Here is a 20923-nt window from a genome sequence, read left to right on the forward strand (position 1 = left end):
CAATCAAACGTTAATTACTCTTTTCTAGTGTCAGCGTGAGTACTCAACAGCCATGCATGTACAAGCAATGCATGCCAAATCCAGAATCTCACTTAGATTATCAAAAATAAAATTACAAAGCACCCCAAGACCCAAAAATATCCATGTAATTCACATATTTAATAGGAACAAAAGAAAATTTATAATAAAATCGCAAGAAAATTAAACGCACTTGAACAGAAATTAATTACATCTGACCGGATTTAAGATATCATGGCAAATGACTACCCTCACTATGCACTTCTGAGGAGAATATGATTTTCTTTGACAAAAAGAACTATCATGTGTAGTAAACTAGCTAGTTTGAGTGGCAGAATCAGAATAATTGCACCCGAGATGTACAAGAAACACAATAAGCGACAGTCATATTAGAAACTTGAAATCTACAGGTTGTAAGATTAAAGGAGAAAAGATACTTAGGAGTACATATTTCCAGTAGATTTTAATAATATTCAACTTTTAATTTTTAAGCTTCACACTATGTACACATGCAAGTATTAAATTTGGTATTTCACTCATAGAAGTACACCATAACCAGTGATAAATAGCGTCTAACATATCCTGTTCAGCTTCTTAGATTCTTATCACATGGAAGAAAGACTTGAGGTTAGCAAAGGAAATGCAGGCATGTCTATCAGTAATGGGATGGAGATCAATGGAAAAACAGGCATAAATGAAGCAGCAAGGGGTATTTCTTGCTTGGCATACCATGTTTTAGGCCTTAGGAAAGTGTTGAGACCTCAGTATAGAAAAGAAACACCAACCAAGAGCTCCATAGTGACAACTGACATATCCAGAGGAATTCAAGAGTTCAACAAAATAGAGTTAAACAGCTAGAGATGGGATATTTTGGGCATAGCCAAAGAGATGACTCCCCAATTAGCTGCCCAAAGCATACCTTTTGTTTATGAGAAATATATGCAAATACTTAATAGTCTATGTCAAATGCATCCCATCAGAATTTATATCACTTCTAGTGCATAATGGACTGACACTGCTTAGATATTGATGATGTCAAAAATCATCAGTAAGTCACACAGTCCTCACGTATTTGAAACAAAACCTGCACAACACAAAAAAAGAAGACCTTAGGAGAGTACCGGTGTGGTGCTAGAACTGGAGTAAATTATGCATACCTTGGTTTGTGAGGGTTTTGAGGTTTTTATAGTAGTGTAGAGTTAACATTAGTTTTTTGGCGGAGAGGGTCTTTCCTTGTAGGGAAGATCCTTGTTAATGAGCGTATTTTGGGGATCTTTTTCTTATAGGGACTCGTTTGATCAGGGTTACCGTGGGGCATAAGATGTTTCCTTATATATTTATTTGTGGAGCCCAAGCAAAAAGCCACGCTAGATCTGTCAAGAGCTTTTTCACTCCCATCAGCTTCCTTCCGTCAGCTTTCTATTATGTCCAAGCGGTCTGGTTGTCCAACTAAGAGCCGTCGGTTTGGGGGCAGAGTCGTCGTCTTCTGCATAGTAAAGCTAACAGGTTCTTTGAGCCCGACGGTTTTATGTGAACCATACTATTGCCTTTCTCAGAATTACCCTTTATCAGATATTAACATGAGCTGCTTAAAATTCACATGAAATTGGGGAACTATTTCAAATACTCCTTTTTCTCCCTATACTTTTTAGATTAGTGAAGAAAGCCATACAATAGTAATTGGGATGCAAATCGTAAAAACCAAAGTACTTAACATAGTATCTTATAGCTCAATATCTTTCAACAGAACGAATGTGTTCAGTCCTTGACAGGCAGTCTTGGAAAACCTGCATAGAAGTACCTAAGCATCAGTTTCTCCACAATAGTATATTGAAACAATGCTGAAATCATCTGTCAGAATTCAGCTAAAAACAAGAAGAAGAAAAAACGATCTGTCAGATATTGGTCAGTATTTATACAATTGGGACTAGGCAAGATATCAAACAGGCTTCCTAAGTGAAGCTCATATTTAACTGGTCTAGTTGGCAGTTGCTCAAACTTTATTACACTTATGCAATCCAAATTCAGGCCCGAGTTTAATCCTTCACTTGGCATGGCTTGTGAAAGTTAACAAACTTGACTCATATTCTTAACTTGTTCCTAAACATGAAATACTTACAATATACTGACCTGACTACATCTTACTTTTAAAAATTCAATCTCCACTATTTTGACTGTACATGGATCACTCATACCTGCTTAAAACAAGTTTCCTACTTTAAGTCATCTATAGAAAGAGAAAACAGCTAAAGACCTCATCACAAATATGAGAAAAAGATGACATGATATTTTAATGCCCCAAGATGTTCAAGAGCTGCTACAATTCCAAGTTAAAACTGATCTAAGCTCAAACATTATTGAATTCCTACTCAACCAAGCCCAATAGCCCAACACTTGGCTTGGGCTATTCATAGCCCTAGGATTCAAGCACAACTTTTGATTGAGAAATTTATAAATTCAAAATGATTGCAGCCCTAACGTCCACACATAATTTCAAGTGAAAAAATTGTCAGTACAACAGAAGGGACATGTATAATGTTGCAGGCCTGTCAAGTGATATACTCGTAAATGTTTGCTTTACATGATAAAATAGAAAGAAAGTATTGAAAATTACCATCAAAAATCAATGTGAGCACTCTGTAGTAAGTATCAAGCATTTTGCAGAAGAGCATTGGCCTTCTCATTTGAGGAATCAAGCAACCGCAGGTCTTTGATCTCTTCCTGCCATTTCTCTCAGTTTGTTCCTTATGTATCCTACAGAAATAAAATTCAATGTAAAAAAAAAAAAAAAAAAAAAAATTTGAGGCTGAGCTTTAAAATTTTAAGTACTGTTATATTTTGTAAACTCACATAATCATACGCTCCTCAAATTCGTTACTCAGTTCCTTAAAGCTTGTCTTCCCTGATTCCAGCAGCCCGGACACCTACACGAATAACATATAAAGAGCTTGACAAGAGAATAAAGCTGCAGACTGAAGAGCCGTTACTGGGCTTATGAAGAAGTCATCGCCACCATGTGAATTATGTTTCAGCTTTTAGTTGAGTATAGTATCATCTCAACCTTGTCAGATCCATGGGCATTTCCAATTATTGCAGGTAAATGACTTAAAAAGATAAACAAACATTGGGTTTATGCATACAGTATGTAGTTAATAATGATAGACTAAAAACGTATTGACCTCTTGTGATAAATTAATTGATTAATTAGTCAAATTTATTAATTAATCAAATTAACATGCAAAACGCGTGGTAGCACAAACAAATCACCAATTAAACTAAGTATGCAGCGGAAAATAAATTGACACGGTGATTTGTTTACAAATGGGGAAAACTTACAGGGCAAAAACCCTACCGGGTGATTTTAAGGTCACCATTCCCAAGAATCCACTATTATCAAAACAAACGGTTACAAATAAAGGAATCTCAGTACCTTATACCAACATATAGTTGAACCCTTACCCCAATACCCAATTGGACTTGTTTTGTAGTGACAATCTCTCTTTTTCAATGCACGGCTCCCAGTATGTGACTAACTAATTGTACGGATCTCAGTATGCGGCTTAATCACCAACTTGAGAAGGATGTTGGCTGCAAAGTTCTTCAGTTCATCACACGATAAAGATCACGAAGTTGCTTAGTTACAAAACCCTATGGTGTACAAATAGTTGCTTAGTTACAAAACCCTATGGTGTACAAACACAGTAGCTTCTTGAAGAGAATGAAGAACTAGGGCAAACTAGGTTTCCGGTTACACTTTTCTTCACACTTGTGCAATTTTGCTCTTATGCAACTGTGCGTAACTTTGTACGGCCCTTAAAATAATCCTTATATATATTTAGGGTTGTAAGAAAAGAAAGCCCAAACATATTCTTACGGATTGGATGAAAAACAGAACAAAAAAATCTGAATTTCATAAACCTTGATAGATAGCCATCTATCGAGATAGCTGTCGAGCCACGGGCTTCAACAGCTTTTAAATCTCGATAAATGCTAGCTATCGAGCTAGCTGTCGAGTTTTAAAATCCTACACTTTCTAACTTGATTCTTGGATAGACTTGCATGGCTTTAATATTTGAACTTGAAACCTTATTTCTTAAAGCATTAAACACATCTTAAATCTAACCAATTACAAGTAAAATGCATTTTGTCAAAGGATTAGCCAATTACATAAAATAGTGACATATGTTCCTAACATTGAATCATATATGTCCTAACAAATAAGAATATACAGGTGCATTAAGTTTATTTAGCTACCAGCTGAGTGAAGCACTCTTTCTTTTCTAGAATCTAAGCAATATTAAGTTCCATCTCCTCAAATCCAGCAATGTTGGTCTGAAATTCTTTTCTTCAATCTTTAAAACTACTCCATCTTCTTCCTTCTCTTCCATCTAACAACCATAAAAAATCAGATGCTAACATAATAAAACAAAAGAATTTTTTTTTTCTTTTTTTTAATCTCATAATTTTTTGTATAGGCTTGATAAGAGCGAAGAACGAACACAAAAAGACATAACTTCAATCCCTTGACTTTCCATTTGTGCAAATTAAGGTTAATGCTGTAGAGGAGCAATAGATGTTAAGCATGCCACTATTTGTGAAAGAGACGACAAAGCAATTAACATATACGTCAAAACATGCTTGGGAAGCAAGATGGATGGTTTCCGGATTTATTCTTCGAAACTATATACATTCCAAAAGTGATGCAATCAGACTAAGATCATCAACCTTCTCCAAAAAAAAAAAGACTAAGATCATCAAGAGTTCTTAGGCTAACTCCACCACAAAGTTCTTAAAATCCTATTCATCCATTTTGAAATAAGTGAATTAGGTTTTATTACGTCTTCAACATTAAAAAAATTAAAAATTAAAAAAAAAAAGTCAACTGTCACCAAAATCCAATCCATTTGTTTCAAAATGGATGGACAAGGTTTTAAGAACTCTATGATTTTTTTTTTTTTTTTTGAGAATGTTAAGAACTCTATGATAAATCTTAATTCCGTGCAGACTATGATGTTCTATGATAAATATGTCAATAACTACACGTCTGAGCAATTTGCTTTCTAGAGTGAAATTAAATGATGGCTTCCTAGCTAAAGTAGTAATTATAGGAAGATCCCAAAAGAGGGAAAAAGGCATTCCGTTCCGATCGAGAGCAAACACAAAAATTAATAGAACATACCACAATCTAAGCAGGAATGGGCAATACAATCCGGTTATAAACTATCTTAACAATGTTGATTTATGGAAAATCATTTGGTGAAATTATAGGGGCTGTTTGGTTGCGTTGTTTAAACAACAATTTTCGTTGTTTAAACAACACAGCACGCACATCTACAACACTTTTTTACCCACACGTATTTCCACGACACTTAAACAACGTTACTAAAACAACGTTACCAAACCGGAAATAAATTTCCATAAAAGTTCATCACAAAATATCAAGGTGCTGAGATATTAATAATGTAGATAATCTTAATTTTTCATGGATAAGTAATAGGCAATAAATTTATTAATTTAATTCGTTAATTTACAATCAACATAAATTTAACTAAAAAAACAGTCAATCTCTTTCGAATGACACAAAAATTTAACTTGTAATACTGAATAGGAGAAAATCAAAATGCTTCAATTAGTAATCGATTCGTTTTGAAAAATGAGTCAAAGATTTGTAGAAGAAGAAAAGAAAAGAAACAAGATAATTGATCAGAACTAAGAATAAGAATGAGAGTAATTGATCAAAAATTGAGAGAGAGAGAGAGAGAGAGAGAGAGAGTCATTGTTTTGTTTAAAGTGAAATCAAAATGAAGGCTAAGAATTAAGCAAAAGTGGTGGATTTCCTATATATGATGTGCACTGATTGATGTGATACACGCTTTGGTTGTCTGATTTCACTCATCGATTACTCTATTCTATTTGCTTTACACAAGAGAGAGAGAGAGAGTGAAATGAAAGTGTTCCACATATTTTGTATGTTGTTCAGTTTTCGTTATAGAAATACGTGTTAGAAGTGTTATTGTTGTTTAAACACTAGTACCAAATAACCCCTAAGTTTGGCAAAATTTCTCAAATTTTGAAATGTGTGCCAATTTTATGGGACACAAACCTAAAAATAAAAGGGTCCATGCTTTTATTTTTGTGGGTTTTTTTTCTTTTTCAAATATTCTGTTTTTGCAAAAAAAAAAAAAAATATATATATATATATATATATTCTATTAAAAGTTTTTACTCAAAATTATTTAGTTATTTAGCATTTCTCAAAACTCGATTTTACTAAAATCAAGTTCTGAATAAAAATTGAGTTTAGTGAACTCGATTTTGCAAATAAGCACTAACATGAATCGTCTCATGTGGCATTTTAAAAGGAAAATTTTGCTAAATAGTACCTAATCAAATTGGCATAATGCTTGGAACTCGAGTTTGGTAAACTTGGGTTTCACTTGAAACTCGAGTTTGACAAACTTGAATTCCAAAAACATGTTACATAACTAAATAAATTTGACCCGTTACTTTTTTCCTAAATATTTCCAAAAATCATGTTGTTTGGCCAAAAAAAAGCCCATTTTAAAATAACACTCAATAGCTCCAACTAGACATTGCTTGAAACTTGAGTTCAATCTCAAGTTCCCTAGACTCAAGTTTCAAAAGAAGGTACATAAGTAAATAATTTTGGACAAAAGCTTTTCAATAAAATTATTTGTGAAAATTAAATATTTAGCAAAAAAGCCATGCTTTTGTCTTATTTCTTTGTACTCTATTCTATTTTTATATATTTTAAAAATGGTTTTTATTTTGAAAAATCAATAAAAACTACATTAATTATGTTACTAAATCCTAACATTATGTGGGTTTCAATTGACTTCATTGGTAAAGTTGGCTTACATAAAAAACCAACTGATATCTTTAGCTGATGGTAAAGAGCAATTAATATGGAGCAAACATCATAAATTTGAAATTCAACCACTTCTATCCAAAAAAAATAAAAAATAAAAACCTAACATACCAATTTTGTAGTTTAAATTAAAAAGACTAATTTTGAACCCCTTTTTTTCCATTTAAAAGAGTATTTCCTTAAAATTTAAAAATTTTCAAATTTAACATGTGGCTTGGTCAATTACAAATTGACCTTTTATACAATCAATTTTGCTTATTAGACCATGAGGTTTAAGAATTGGCTAAATTTACCCTTTTGCTACATATTTTTGTCAATTTTAACTTAAGAAAAATACTTTTTAATAAAATCATTTTAAAAATAAATTTTCACAATAAATATTTCCCTAAATTTAAATTCTAATTAAATTTTTGCCCTATTTTTAAGCAAAATTATAATTACATCCTCTAACTTTGCTAAAAATTCAATTTAGTCATATAATTCCATTTCAGTCCTCTAGCTTTTTTTTTTTTTTAGAGAGTTTCAACCTATGGAGTTCGCTCCTGATAATAGCTTTTTATCATCAAACCAAAACACCAATCAGTTTTTGGTGTAGTTGGGGATTGAACCCCAAATCTTTTATACACCCATTAGAGACTTTACCAGTTGAGCAAACTGGAACCCACGTTTCAATCCTCTAACTTAGATTTGCTTAATATAGTCTTTCCATCAACTTTTGTTAAGTGGGTGGCCATTAAGTATCTAATAATAACATAGTTTTGATTTTTTATTAAATTAGTTTCTTTAATTACAAAATTGAAAAAACAAATAAAAATTTCCATTTCAAAATTGTTGAGCCCTTATGTCACGCCCCAAACCCGGTATCCGGATTTGTGACCATGACCGGCATGCTAATATCAAGTCTAAACCTGATATTAACAAGAACCAACTTAACTTTTTGAAAACTTTTACAAAAGCTTTCCTCATTCTTTTCATTTTTGTTTCTTTGCTTAAATTATATAACCTTTCACTTGACATTCAGAGCATCTACATTGTACTCCAAAGAATAACATAATCCATCAATCATTTAAGTTCCACACTTTCACATAATACATCTCTTAATACTTTAAGATACACAACTTTCTTTAGATCCTAAAATACACGATACTACAAAGCTAAACATAAAATTGCTAATCTAGGATCTATACATGTAAAACTACACCAGCTCCTTCCAAAACTCGACTAAGGCTCCCTCTGCTCCAAAATAAAACCTGCTAACTGAAAGAGTGGAAGGGGTGAGCTACACAGCTCAGTAAAGGTAAGATATATGAGAATTCAATAAGAATGCATGTAAATCAAATCATTCCATTCTATGAATATTCGAACAGGAGAACATCTTTTCATGCATAGTATTTTATACTATTCATAATAATAGCTTATACACTCTTCATAGAAAATAATTGTTCTCCTTTTTCTTATCGGTTTAATATTACCAAAACCTTTCGGATTAAACTTCTTTCATTTTCTACAAAGTCGCCATATATATACTCTCATTACAAGATAATTATTTTAACTTAAATCAAATAATCGGCAACTTTGTATTAAGCTAGAAACGTCTTGACTAATAGGAAAACTTTTCTTTATAAACCTCTTTCCAAAAATATTATAACTTTCATAGTCATGAAACTTAACATTTCCTAAAGAACAGGTATCTGATAACTTTTAAACATAACTTGTACTTTCATCAGAAACTTTACCTTTATAGCATAACAGAACTTCAGAAACTTTTATCTTTAATGAACAGCTTTTCTTTTCATTAGAAACTTCTTCTTGCCATGAGAGTTTTCACTTTTCACAATGCATTTAAACAAAATAATTCTCTCATGATTAATAACATAACATAGCTGTTCATAAATAACTTATTGGTTAGCCCATATCTGATAAGTCTGTACTTATTTGGGAGGCTTCTAGCACCACGGTGCTAGGCATCCAGCATTCCCCACAATGCCAGGTATTCCCGGGATTACATCATAATACATATCTTCCAACCATGGGGGTAGGTTGGCTTCCCCCACAAGTTGGCCGTAACCAACAAGGGGCGGGTACAGCAGAGCCAGTCCCACTTAATGGCCAATCATATAACGTTTTCCATGGAAAGCTAGTAATTAACCCCTACTAGCAGAGTTCAGATCACCAGAGGACATAACCCGAAAACATTTTATACTTTACATCATACTGGAATTTCTTGTTTTGCATGACATCTCATGATAATAACATTTCTATTCTTTTCTTTAAACATCATGTTCGTGAAATCAGTAATAGCATTAATATGCTTAAATCATATACTTAAGTTTTTCGAAAGCTCATGAACATATCTTTGTCAGAATAATGATTACATGTCATATCTCTAATCAAAAACATTTTAATGCATAATATACTTTAAAATAACCTCATGACTTACCAAATGCCCATATAACTTATCCCTTACCTGAAAGCAGAGGAATCGAGAGCCTAAAGTCGAAGGAGCTTAGACTTGGATACTGGTAATACCTAAACCATAATTCAAAACTTATTACTATCCATAATTCCTTATCATAAACTTCACATTCATCTCAAAGCCTATCTCTTACAATCAAGGAAGTCCTAATCCCACCTCAACGAGGTTCCCACAAACAAAAATACATTCATCAACAACAAGTACAAAATCTTAGAGAAACTAACATTCTTATATTAATCCCATATCTCTAAAAGAGCTAACTTTATTTCAAAAGGTGCTTTAAGGTTAGGGCAATAATGCATGCATAAATATAAAATCTTTTAAGCATGATCATGTAACTATATAGATTCATTTGATAACATACAACACGTCGGGCAAAACAGCTTCATACATACAACCGTCTCATGGTTTAGAACCCCGTCCTTTGAGTAATAAACCTCAAAACAAGTTACACAAAATTAATCTATGATCGAGACATACCAAAAGACAAGCATATTAAATTATAGCTCAAAACATTCACCCTAACTTGATAATTAAATCCACAAAGTTAGGCATGTCCCTTACTATTCACTGTTCTATTCCAGCAGCATAGGCTCCATTTGTAAAATACAAACGGGCTACTCAAACACATCCAATTGTCATGATATTTTATATAACTACTCCCCTGTATGTCCAGTATATACCATAAAAATTTCGGAGTCAAAGAATAAACCCATGATTTACTAAAAATCACGCAAGACAGCATACTCAAATCTGTCCTGTCAGAAATTCATGCAACTTATAAATTAAACCATTAATTTTATGTTCATCCAAATGCTGTGAGACCAATTCAATAACAACCACAAGTGTCTTAGGTTTCATAAGAACTATCCCTAGCATCCAAATTCACTATATACAATTTAATACATAATTTAACATGCATGAACACAGAATCTGTCACAGTGACAGCTTCAGTACATATTCTTACAAAATCATCAACAAATAGCAATAAGCCTTAATTTCATTTGGGTATTTTTATACCTATAATTAACATACTAAAATATGTTATTAAACATTAAATAAACCATAATATCATCAAACCCTCAAATCACTAAAACAGAATCATAATTCAGCCTATAAAATCAGAATAGAGGTTAAGGAAGTAGAAATGAACAAATAAAGTTTTGATTACTTACCCCCAACAATTTGAAACTGAAATTTTAGTGTTAACCCTTTAATTTCTTCTTTGGAGAGGGATATTTTGTGTTGGTGAGAAAGGGAGGGCTGCCGTGTAGAAGCAAAGGAAGAAGAGAGAAAGAAGAGCAAAGAAAGAGGAATAGAGAAAGAAGTAAAGGAGCTGGACTTTCTGGTCTGAGGCAGCCAGCAAAATAGGATAAGAAGGAGACTTTTGGGGCACAAAAAGAAGGTAAGAAATGTGAACAAAATGGGGTGGAATACGTGGGATGCCAGGAAGAAAATCACACCCACTTTTCCACCTTTTTATTTTTTTCTTTGCATTCACACTTGTATAGATATATATATATTCTTTGCATTCACACTTATCTACAAGAATAATATTATTTTACACACACACATATATATATATATATATATCCTTACCTTTATAAAGTTATATCCATCACATTAAAAGAGCATATATGTTCTATAATATCTCATGCATCATATATAGTTAAAACACCAACAACTATAAATATATATATATATATATATATATATGTATGTATATATCTCATAACTTAAGCACTTAATATAGTTTTGCACATACTAAATATATACTTATAATACAAATAGCCATTTCAATTATTTATAATCTTTACAATTTCTTATTCAATGACATTATAAAATAATATGTTTATTAAATACTTTTATATTAATTTTTGCAAGTAAGTGGCTTAAAATACTAATAATGCTTAACCACTTAAACATATAGTTTAATTATAAAAATTGGGTCGGGGTGTTACACCTTATTTAAAACTCAAACTCATGAAACGTAACCCAAATTTATACCAACACATGACCAACTCATAAAAACACAAAACCCAATCAAAAGACCCAAATTCACACTAACAACAAAACCATAGCCACACTTAAGCAACTCAACCCAACCGATGCGGCATGGTCCAAGCTAAGCACAGTGGAATCAAGGGAGTCAATTTCGTATTAGAGGCAGTTTTGGTTTGGCTAGCAGAACGGAATATTTCGGTACCAGTTGATACTGATGTACTGTTTTGAGAGAACCGCTATTTATATATTTCTATACATAAATATATGTTTGTATTTATTAATTATGAATTTATTAATTTTTATGTTTATGTCTATCAATATTAGCTTAAATGACATGTTTTTTAATATTCTTTTTCAATTTTTTTATTTTTGTTATTGTACCAGCCAAAATGCCAATATTGGCTAAAACACTCAAAAAATCTCAATTACAATCGGTACAACTTGGTATTTTTCCGGTATATTTTGAAATATAGTCAATATCAGTTTAAAGGCCAGTTGGTATATTTTTCCAATATGGCTGGTACCAGTACGGTATTGACTTCCCTGGGTAGAATAGTTCGTGGTGGTGTTGTTGGTACTTGGTTTGTGTCCGGTACAAATGAGGATGAGCTATTGCTACAAAGGGTTTTGTGGCAATAATTTATTGCTGCAACGATTTTGTAGTAATAAATTGTCTTTTTTTTTTTTTTTTTTACATTGACATGTTTAACTATATAAACACTACATTTCAGATTTACATATACTTTAACCTGTTTAAAAACATATATACATAATACTTCATCTAAGGTTAGATAGAAGTAGTTGAATTTAACCCGCATAAAATTCATTAGTCTTTAAAATTTCCCCCCCGTAAGTTTAGATCTTAATATATACAATTAGTTGAATTTGTAAGTCTAAACAAGCATTCCCTTGACCACCGGGCCTTCTAGCCCAGGTGGTACCCGATCTCCTAATGATCTACCAACTCAGGGGTTCTATCCCCTGCATAAACACTTACCCAGCAAAAATAAATAAAAATAAGTATTCCCTTTACTTAAAAACATTCTTCATGCTTCCCAAAAAAAAGGACAAAATTTGGCAATAAACTTAATTGTAGCCTATTGAATTACATATTCTTCTTAAATTTTCCATGCTTTTAAATGTTCTAAAAAATCAAAGATCAATAACTATATCATCAATCAAATGTTTAAATTTCAAGTTTTCATAGTCTAAAATTTCAAGTTTATGATTTGAATAGTAAATAATATTCTATTGGCACAAAATTTGACATGCGTGTTAAGAATATAAAGAACATGCAATCTAACAATTAAATTTTAAAAATATGTAACAATATTAATTTTTTGAGTGAGTTGTTGCCTTAAAGTTAAACTACAACCAAGTTCTGTAGCAAAACTTTTTGTCAAAAAAATAATCAATTTCCTTTGACTTCCAAAAAAGTGCTGCTATATTCATGCCCTAATCACAAACCACTTTATTAGTTGTCAACTTCAAAAAAACTTCTAAGAAGTCATATTATACAAGCGTGTAAATATTGTGCATACTTACTAAAATAATTAGTATAACGATCAGAAATATGTGTGACAACATAATAAGTGACACAAGCTGTGACAAACACCCACAAAAAATTTTGTATAAAACTTTCTTTTACTAATATGTGGGATTTGTAACGTTCTTATTAAAAACTCACGCTTATCCATAAAAGAAAAATCATAGCAACTTTCTTTATTCTTTCGATATAAAGGTTTGTATGGGATCTACTTATTTTGTCGAAATTAAAAACTTTTTACTAAAAGTATTGTAAATAAAAGTAAAAGTTAGAAGAAATAGTACAGTGGAGCCCATAAATAGTACCAAAAATAAACTGAATAGTAAATTAAGCTAGCAAAAAATAAGCTATCCAAACGGATACTAAGATTGTGCTTGGATACCGCTATTTTGCTGAAACTGAAAAATTATTGCTAAAAATATTGTAGATAAAGGTAAAAGTTAGTTAAAATAATACAGTGTGACCCATAAATAGTGCCAAAAAGTTCAGTAGAGCATATAAATAATAGTAAAAATAAACTGAATAGTAAAATAATTTTAATTTTTAATCCTCACTCAAAGACACAGACCAGTAAAATAATTTTTTTTTTCATCTCTAAAACCTTTCAAATAACTTTTTCAATGTTTGACTTGCAATATATTTTATTATTTATGACGATTGATGGCATCACAGACTAACCTACGGCTGAACTTAGTCTTAAATCTCTCCTTCTTCCATTGTTTTTATCTTTTTTTGTTAAAATTTTAGTTATTAAATAATTCCACTTAGCCAATTAAATAGTTTTCTATGCAATATTTAAGATTATAATTAATTACTGGTATCAAATCACTTATTTAAGAGTGATGAAAGTTCTCTGGCTTCCTTTGGTCATCTTATTGATTCAGTGAAACCATCTTTAATTAGAGGCTTTTATGCATATTTGTTTTGGACAAATTTTAACTACAAAATTAGTTGTAACTTTAGTTAGAGGCTTTTATGCATACTTGTTTTGAACAAAGTTTAGCTACAAAATTGGTTGTAGCCTAAAACTACAACCTTACTCAATATCTTTTTATCGGACATAAATTTTGACAAACACACGATTGGATTATATCTTCTTCTTGTATCTCTCATGTTTGCAAATTTTCTAGAAAATTAAATCTCAATAACTATGTCATCAATAAATTGTTTAAATTGTAAGTTTTTATAATTTAAAATTATGTATAAAATATAAACTTATTGATCCTATGGTAAATAATATACAATTGACACAAAATTTGACATATGTATTAAGAACGTAAAGAATATGCAATTCAACGGTTAGATTTTCAAAATGTGTAGTAATGTTTATTTTATTGAGTAAGATTGTAATCTTAGGCTACAATCAATTTTGTGGCTAAATTTTGTCCATTTGTTTTTACATACCTGCAAATTATGCAATTTTGCAACTCACAACCTAGTTAAATATGCTAGATATGTTAGAGATTTATCGGTGTGAATGAAGGATGTTCCTCCACACCTTCATGGTGTTCTTCTAGCCTATTATGGCTAAGTTTCTTTCTTTCAATAAAGTTTCTAATACTTGTTCTCAAAAAAAAAAAAAAAAAATCACTTATTTAAGATGTATTATATTAGTTAACAGTATAGTTTTTCTGCAAAAGATTGAAGTTATTATAATTAATATATTATTATATAATTACCCATTCATAATCACGAGTGATTATATTTAGTCTATTTTTATTAGATTGCTATATTAAACAAAAAAGGATAAACTACATATTTTGCCTCTATCCTTTACACTATATTTCAATTTGATCTCTAACCTTTTAATTGTGTCAATGGTCCTTAACCTTTCAGTGTCGTATCAATTTAGTCATTGCCGTTATATTTTGGATGAAAATTGGTGACATGACAAACGACTAAAATAAAATTTTAGTTTATTCTCATAGCAACGGAAGCTAATTTTTTATTTTGGCCAATAGACACGTCATCAATTTTCATCCAAAAGATAACGGCAGGGATTAAATTGACACAATATTAAAAAGTTATAGTTCAAATTGAAATATGTTATATAGGATAAGGATCAAATTGAAATATGATATATAGGATAGAAACCAAAACCGTAGCTAACCCAACAAAAAATTAACATGGTATTGTACATTTATATTTAATTTTTAGTGAAACTACTGGTATAATTTTGTATAAAAACTTCATCAAATTTAGAATATACTCATACTGGGTTAAAAAATATTAACATAAAAAACAGCAATTAATTTTATTTAGCTATTTACATATTTTATATTGTTTTGAATTAAAGTCAATTTTAGAAGAATTAAAGTCAACTTTTGTAAACCTAATTGAATATCAAGAATTTATTAATTATTTTAAATTATATTATAGAGTATTTCAAAATTTCCCCCAAATTAATTGAAAATGATCTCTTACTTACCAAGAATGAGCCTCGTTAAACCATAAATTCAAAGTGGGACTTACAATTGGGAAACTTTGATACTTCTTTAATTGGATTACAAGTGATAAGTATACCACAAATTCTACTATATTAATTACACAAATATGACAACGAATCATTGCATAAAGTAAAGTAAATCCCCATACAATTAACTCTAAAATTTCATAAAATAAAGAGGAAAAGATATACACAGAATAATTAAACAAGTAACAAATATCACATATCTTAATGTATCTAACATAATTATCCCATACATTGAAAAATGTATCCTCCCTCTCATATTGTGTGAATCTGCGTGCATCCTATACACTTTTTTTTAGCAGAGATACAATATTTATGATATATAACCCGTGAGAGCATGCTTATATACACACCCCAAAACCTTTTACATCCCTTACTGTCCTTTGATTTCTTTCATTTCCCATTCTTCCCTCTATCTCCTGTTATAATTCATCAAGAATATATCATTGGTTTCAGTTCTTACTTGTTACTAGTCAGTGTAAACTCCTGATTATAAATTATATTCAGGGCTTAGCGTTAAGCTATGTCAGGGAAGAGATTTTTCGATTTTCTTCTACTAACCCTTGTGGTGCTCTTAGGGACAAAGGGAAATCTTTGTGAAGCTCGCTCAACAGGTTTTGCTTATGTTACAACAAACGGGACTCGTTTTGTTCTAAATGGGAATTCGGTGTACTTAAACGGCTTCAATGCTTATTGGCTCATGTATATGGCATCTTTCCCTGCCAATAGGGACAACATCACTGCTACTTTCCAACTAGCAGCAAAGTCTGAAATGAATGTGTTAAGAACTTGGGCATTCAGTGATGGGGTTGAACGAGCCCTTCAGACTTCTCCTGGTGTTTACAATGAGGAAATGTTTGAGGTATGATTATATTATATTATAGATTTTGTTTCAATGAGTTATATTGGGTCAGATTGACCTTCGAAAAAAAAACAATAAGATTTGACTAATTAATTAAGGTCCTATATGCATAAATAGCTTTATTTATTGATTTGAAAAAAAAAAAAAATTGTGTGAATATTTTGTGGTTATGTCAGGGATTGGACTTTGTAATCTCAGAATCCAGAAAATATGGACTACCTCTGATATTGAGCTTGGTGAACAACTTTGCTGATTATGGTGGAAGAAAACAATATGTGCAATGGGCTAGGGAGAGTGGCCAGACCTTGGAGAACGATGATGACTTTTATACAAACCCTGTCGTCAAACAATACTACAAAAATCATGTCAAGGTATACAGAGTATCTTACATACAAGAAGATAGCATCTCATGAGACCGTTTTGTGCGATCAATTTCTCACCGCATGTAAGACGAGCAATTGATAAACATTCTAAGTACAAATTCTGAACATGATACTTCCTGGCTTTTCAAAACATACTCTAAAAAGTACTTTTTGAGAATTGTTTATGAAAAACACACAAAACAAAATAAGAAGATAAACAAGGTAAGTTAAAATTTCAAACTTTAGACGTTAATTAGTCCATAAATTGTTTGCCTTTTTTGCATAATGGGGTCAAAGAAGCTATAAAAGCCCTTCTATGGCACATGTAGTTACTGTTTGGGGTCCACCTTCTCTATTGTGCCTTTTTAAGTTTTGTCTTCTATTTCCTTCTCAAAAAAAGGAAAAAAGTTTGTTAGTAACGTATGTCATATGTTTTGAGAATGGTGAAGAAAATTAATGAGTTATGGTATGGGCATAGAATCTTTTACCAAAAAATTTAGGATATGCCTGGTAACTGTTTTTTCCTCTTATTTTCTGTTTTCAAAAATAATTTTATATTTTTGACACTAAAAAACTTGCTTGGCAACTCAAAATAGGCAGAAAACAAAAACTGTTTTCAAAACTCAATTTATAAAGGAAACTGAAAACATGCAAAAGGCTATTTTCAGTTTCTAATTTTCAAAAGTTAACGAAAACACGTATTTAATTAAAGGAATTTGTCTCATTTAATGAGTTAACATTAAATTTCAAATCCTAGTAACAACATAATTTAGTATTTTCTATTTTCTTTTCTTCAAAAAACTATCTTTTTAATTTCAACTAACCAAACATGTTTTTGATTTCAAAAATACAAGAAAATTGTTTTTTCTTTATATTCCCAAAAACAAGTTTTTGAAAATAGAAATTCTAGATAGTATATTGTTAGTAGTTCTATTTTAAATTCATTATGTAAATTATTTTTTTGTCTATTAGGAACAGCTAACATTAAACAAAAAAAAAAAAAAAGGAACAGCTAACAGCCTATCATTTAAGATTTATTATAAAAGTGAAAGTGTTGTGAAAATATGTTAGTGAGTAAAAATTTTAGATGCACAATTAGGAAGAAATGTTACAAATTGGTAAATTGTATTTAACACTGATTTGTTTTTGACATTGACCATTGGTGGCACATTGGATTGCAGGCCATTCTCACAAGAGTCAACTCGATAATTGGGTTACGGTATAAAGATGACCCGATGATTTTTGCATGGGAGCTAATCAATGAACCTCGTTGCGAAACTGATCCCTCTGGCAGATTTGTTCAGGTCTCTTTCTCTTTCACATACTCGCACAAAAATTGTGTTGCTACTTTCTTGTTAGATTGCGTATACAATATCATATTTTCATCTTGCTTATGGAACACAAACTCATAGAGAGACTCATGGATTTGCAACTGCATAAGATTTTTTTGTTTTAAGAATCCAAATATGGTGCTAAATCCATGTTAGGACAATGGGGGTGATTAAAGCTTTGCTTGTTTTATCATGAAATATTTTCTTACCTAAAATATTTTTAGTGTAAAATGATTTGATTTTAATCGTTAATTGCGATTTTAATTCTTAAGCCATTTTATCCATCTAATACTGTTTGGTTGCATTGAAAATTTCTAATGACAATAATAGTTGGGGAGAGGAATTGAGGGGTGGTATTGACAGTGACAACTGACAAGAGAGATTGTCGGCGAATGGTGTCAGTGGCAATAACAATGGTGGCAATTGATAATTGGCAACCAATGGCATGATACATGCCAAGTGGTGCCCGGTGGTCATGGCTGCGATGGCCGATAATTAATGGCTAGCGGTAAGCATTGGGCATGAAGGTGATGATGAACAGGCTGAGTGGTAGTGATGTTATGTAGGCAGTCAACAAGTTGTGGTGGTGGTGGTCAAGCAAATGGCAATGAATGGGTGGCTTGTGGTGGCATTGACTAGGTTTTTTATTTTGCAAATTTAATTTATGCTTAACTATATACCATTTGTCATTATATTAAAAATAAAGTTTAGCTACAAAATTAGTTGTAATTTAAGACTACAACCTTACTCAATGTCTTTTTATTGGAAGTGAATTTTGACAAATTCACCTTTGGATTACATTTTCTTCTTATGTCCTCCATGCTTGCAAAATTTATAGAAAATTAAATATCAATAGTTATGGCATTAATAAATTTTTTAAATTGCAAGCTTTTATAGTTTAAAATTATGTATAAAATATAAGGTTATAGATCATATAGTAAATGATATCTAATTGACACAAAATTCGATATGTGTATTAAAAGCGTAAAGAACATGCAATTCAAATGTTAGATTTTCAAAATATGTAGTTTTTTTTTTTTTAAAGGAAGTTATAGTATATTATAACTAAATTTATAGCTAAACTTTGTTTTTATATTAATATAATTTTTTGTTAATTAGTATTTTTAGTTACACAAAATATATAATTTTTTTTTTAAAGAGTCTTTCTATAGAAAATTTCACATTAAATTAATCTATCAGTTCACATATGCATCATGCCTCAATTAAAAAAAAAAAAAAGCTAATTTGCATGTATTGTAAATTTTTGTTATGTCCCTAGTTCTATTATTTTTTTAAAACATTTTAAGTGAAACAAAAAAAAAAAATCCAAAAAGTTAAGACTTTGATATTTAACTATGATAAAGGCTAAATCCTTTTCTTTTTTTTATTTCTAACGGTAATTCCATATTGGGACAAGACAACTATCCATCCACAAAAAGCTTCCAAGTTTGTTATTTTGATAATTAACTAAGTCAAATCTTTCTTATTTTTCATCTTTGAATTCCTTTCCAGGAATGGGTGAGAGAAATGGCAGCATTTGTTAAGTCCATTGATAGTAACCATTTGCTGGAAATAGGCCTTGAAGGATTTTATGGGGATTCAATACCACCGAGAAGGGAGTTCAATCCTGGCAATGTACTTGTTGGGACTGATTTCATTTCCAACAATCAGTTACCAGGAGTTGATTTTGCCACAATTCATCTCTATCCGGATCAATGGTAATCTTCTAAACTTTGATGCAAGAATATAAAAAGTCATTACTATGTTTGCCTTCATTTGCATCGATCGACATCTTTCATCCTTCTTTTTTTTTAACAGGCAGATAAATTTCATATAATTGTAAATTACCTTCTCTTTTGAAAACAGTAAATTATTTATTATTTGATTCATAAATTCATGTTTTATTTTAAAAATATAAAAATCTTGTCTCCTTCTTCTTGAAGTCCATAATTAAATATATATTGTCTCTTTTAATAAAAATGGCAGGTTAACGAGTTCAAATGATTCTGTTCAAGCTGCTTTTGTGGATAAATGGATTGAAGCACACATTGAAGACTCACAATCAGTGTTACAAAAACCACTGGTTTTGGCTGAGTTTGGCAAATCATCAAAGCTCCCAGGGTACACCCAGGATCAGAGGGACAAGTATTTTGCAAAGCTTTATGAAGATATCTACAACAGCTCAAGTAATAGGGGCCCATTGGTAGGTGGGATTTTCTGGCAGGTCCTTGCCCAAGGAATGGATAGCTTTAGGGATGGTTATGAAGTTTTATTAGAGGAGAGCCCTTCAACCACTAGTGTCATTGCTGCACAATCAAGCAGGCTAATGGCTCTCAAGTAAAAAACATAACTTTCTCCATTATTTTGTGTCTCTTTGACCATTGCATGGGACATCATCAGACATCAATAAACAAATAAATCTTTAAGTCAAGCTTTGGCCAGTTTTTTGGGCAAAAATATTGTTTTGCTAGTTAACATTTGCTTTTGACTAACTCGACATAATTTGAGGCCTAAAACAATAATTTAAGTTGGTTTTTGATATTTAAATATCAATTAAATAAATTTATTTAATACTAACCAAAAAAAAATTATACTTGATGAACTATTACCAACCAAATTACAATGAATTTTGTATAGAAAATAAAATATCACAGTTTAAGCATAAAATTTAATAAAAAGAAATGAAAATTTATAATTTTTTTTTATTAAAAGGAGGTTTAATTTATCTTCGATAAGGTCATGGCTAAAATCTCATTTTTAATTTTGATTTTGGTTTTAAGAGAAAGATAAAGATTAATTGGTGTGGCCATGTCAGAGATTGGATGGCTAATTTTAAAATGGTCTACTTGTTAAGGGTAATAATAACTACTGATGTTTCCGCACATTTACAAACTTTTTTTTTTTTTTGGTCAAAAAATTTAGGATTTTAGTTGGGTTAAGTTTCTATTAGTTTAATATTTTGGTA

The 20923-nt window shown here is 30.9% G+C and overlaps 1 protein-coding gene and 1 long non-coding RNA gene across 2 annotated transcripts; one reads left to right on the forward strand and one right to left on the reverse strand.

The window, feature by feature from the left end:
- Positions 1 to 7953: 7953 nt before the first annotated feature.
- LOC126698358 (uncharacterized) lies at positions 7954 to 10870 on the reverse strand. Its single transcript, XR_007646438.1, has 3 exons — positions 10559 to 10870; positions 8644 to 9436; positions 7954 to 8164 (listed from the first exon to the last, which is right to left on the reverse strand). It is a non-coding gene; the product is annotated as an uncharacterized LOC126698358 (long non-coding RNA).
- Positions 10871 to 15640: 4770 nt separating this feature from the next.
- Positions 15641 to 20389, forward strand: LOC126698359 (mannan endo-1,4-beta-mannosidase 4). The gene is made up of 5 exons (XM_050395526.1): positions 15641 to 16265; positions 16442 to 16636; positions 17809 to 17931; positions 19471 to 19676; positions 19945 to 20389. Exons 1-5 carry the CDS (start codon positions 15927 to 15929, stop codon positions 20297 to 20299), a joined length of 1218 nt encoding a protein of 405 aa, XP_050251483.1. The 5' UTR covers positions 15641 to 15926; the 3' UTR covers positions 20300 to 20389.
- The last annotated feature ends 534 nt before the right edge of the window (positions 20390 to 20923 follow it).

The sequence above is a fragment of the Quercus robur genome, chromosome 9, assembly GCF_932294415.1.
Source record: "Quercus robur chromosome 9, dhQueRobu3.1, whole genome shotgun sequence".
Classification (NCBI taxonomy): Eukaryota; Viridiplantae; Streptophyta; class Magnoliopsida; order Fagales; family Fagaceae; genus Quercus; species Quercus robur.

Excerpts from the sequence above, each read along its gene's own strand:
- LOC126698359 (XM_050395526.1), top strand. The coding sequence starts at position 15,927 with ATGTCAGGGAAGAGATTTTTCGATTTTCTTCTACTAACCCTTGTGGTG. Across the intron at positions 16,266-16,441 it reads ACAATGAGGAAATGTTTGAG|GGATTGGACTTTGTAATCTC; the intron begins GTATGATTATAT and ends TGGTTATGTCAG. Across the intron at positions 16,637-17,808 it reads ACTACAAAAATCATGTCAAG|GCCATTCTCACAAGAGTCAA; the intron begins GTATACAGAGTA and ends ATTGGATTGCAG.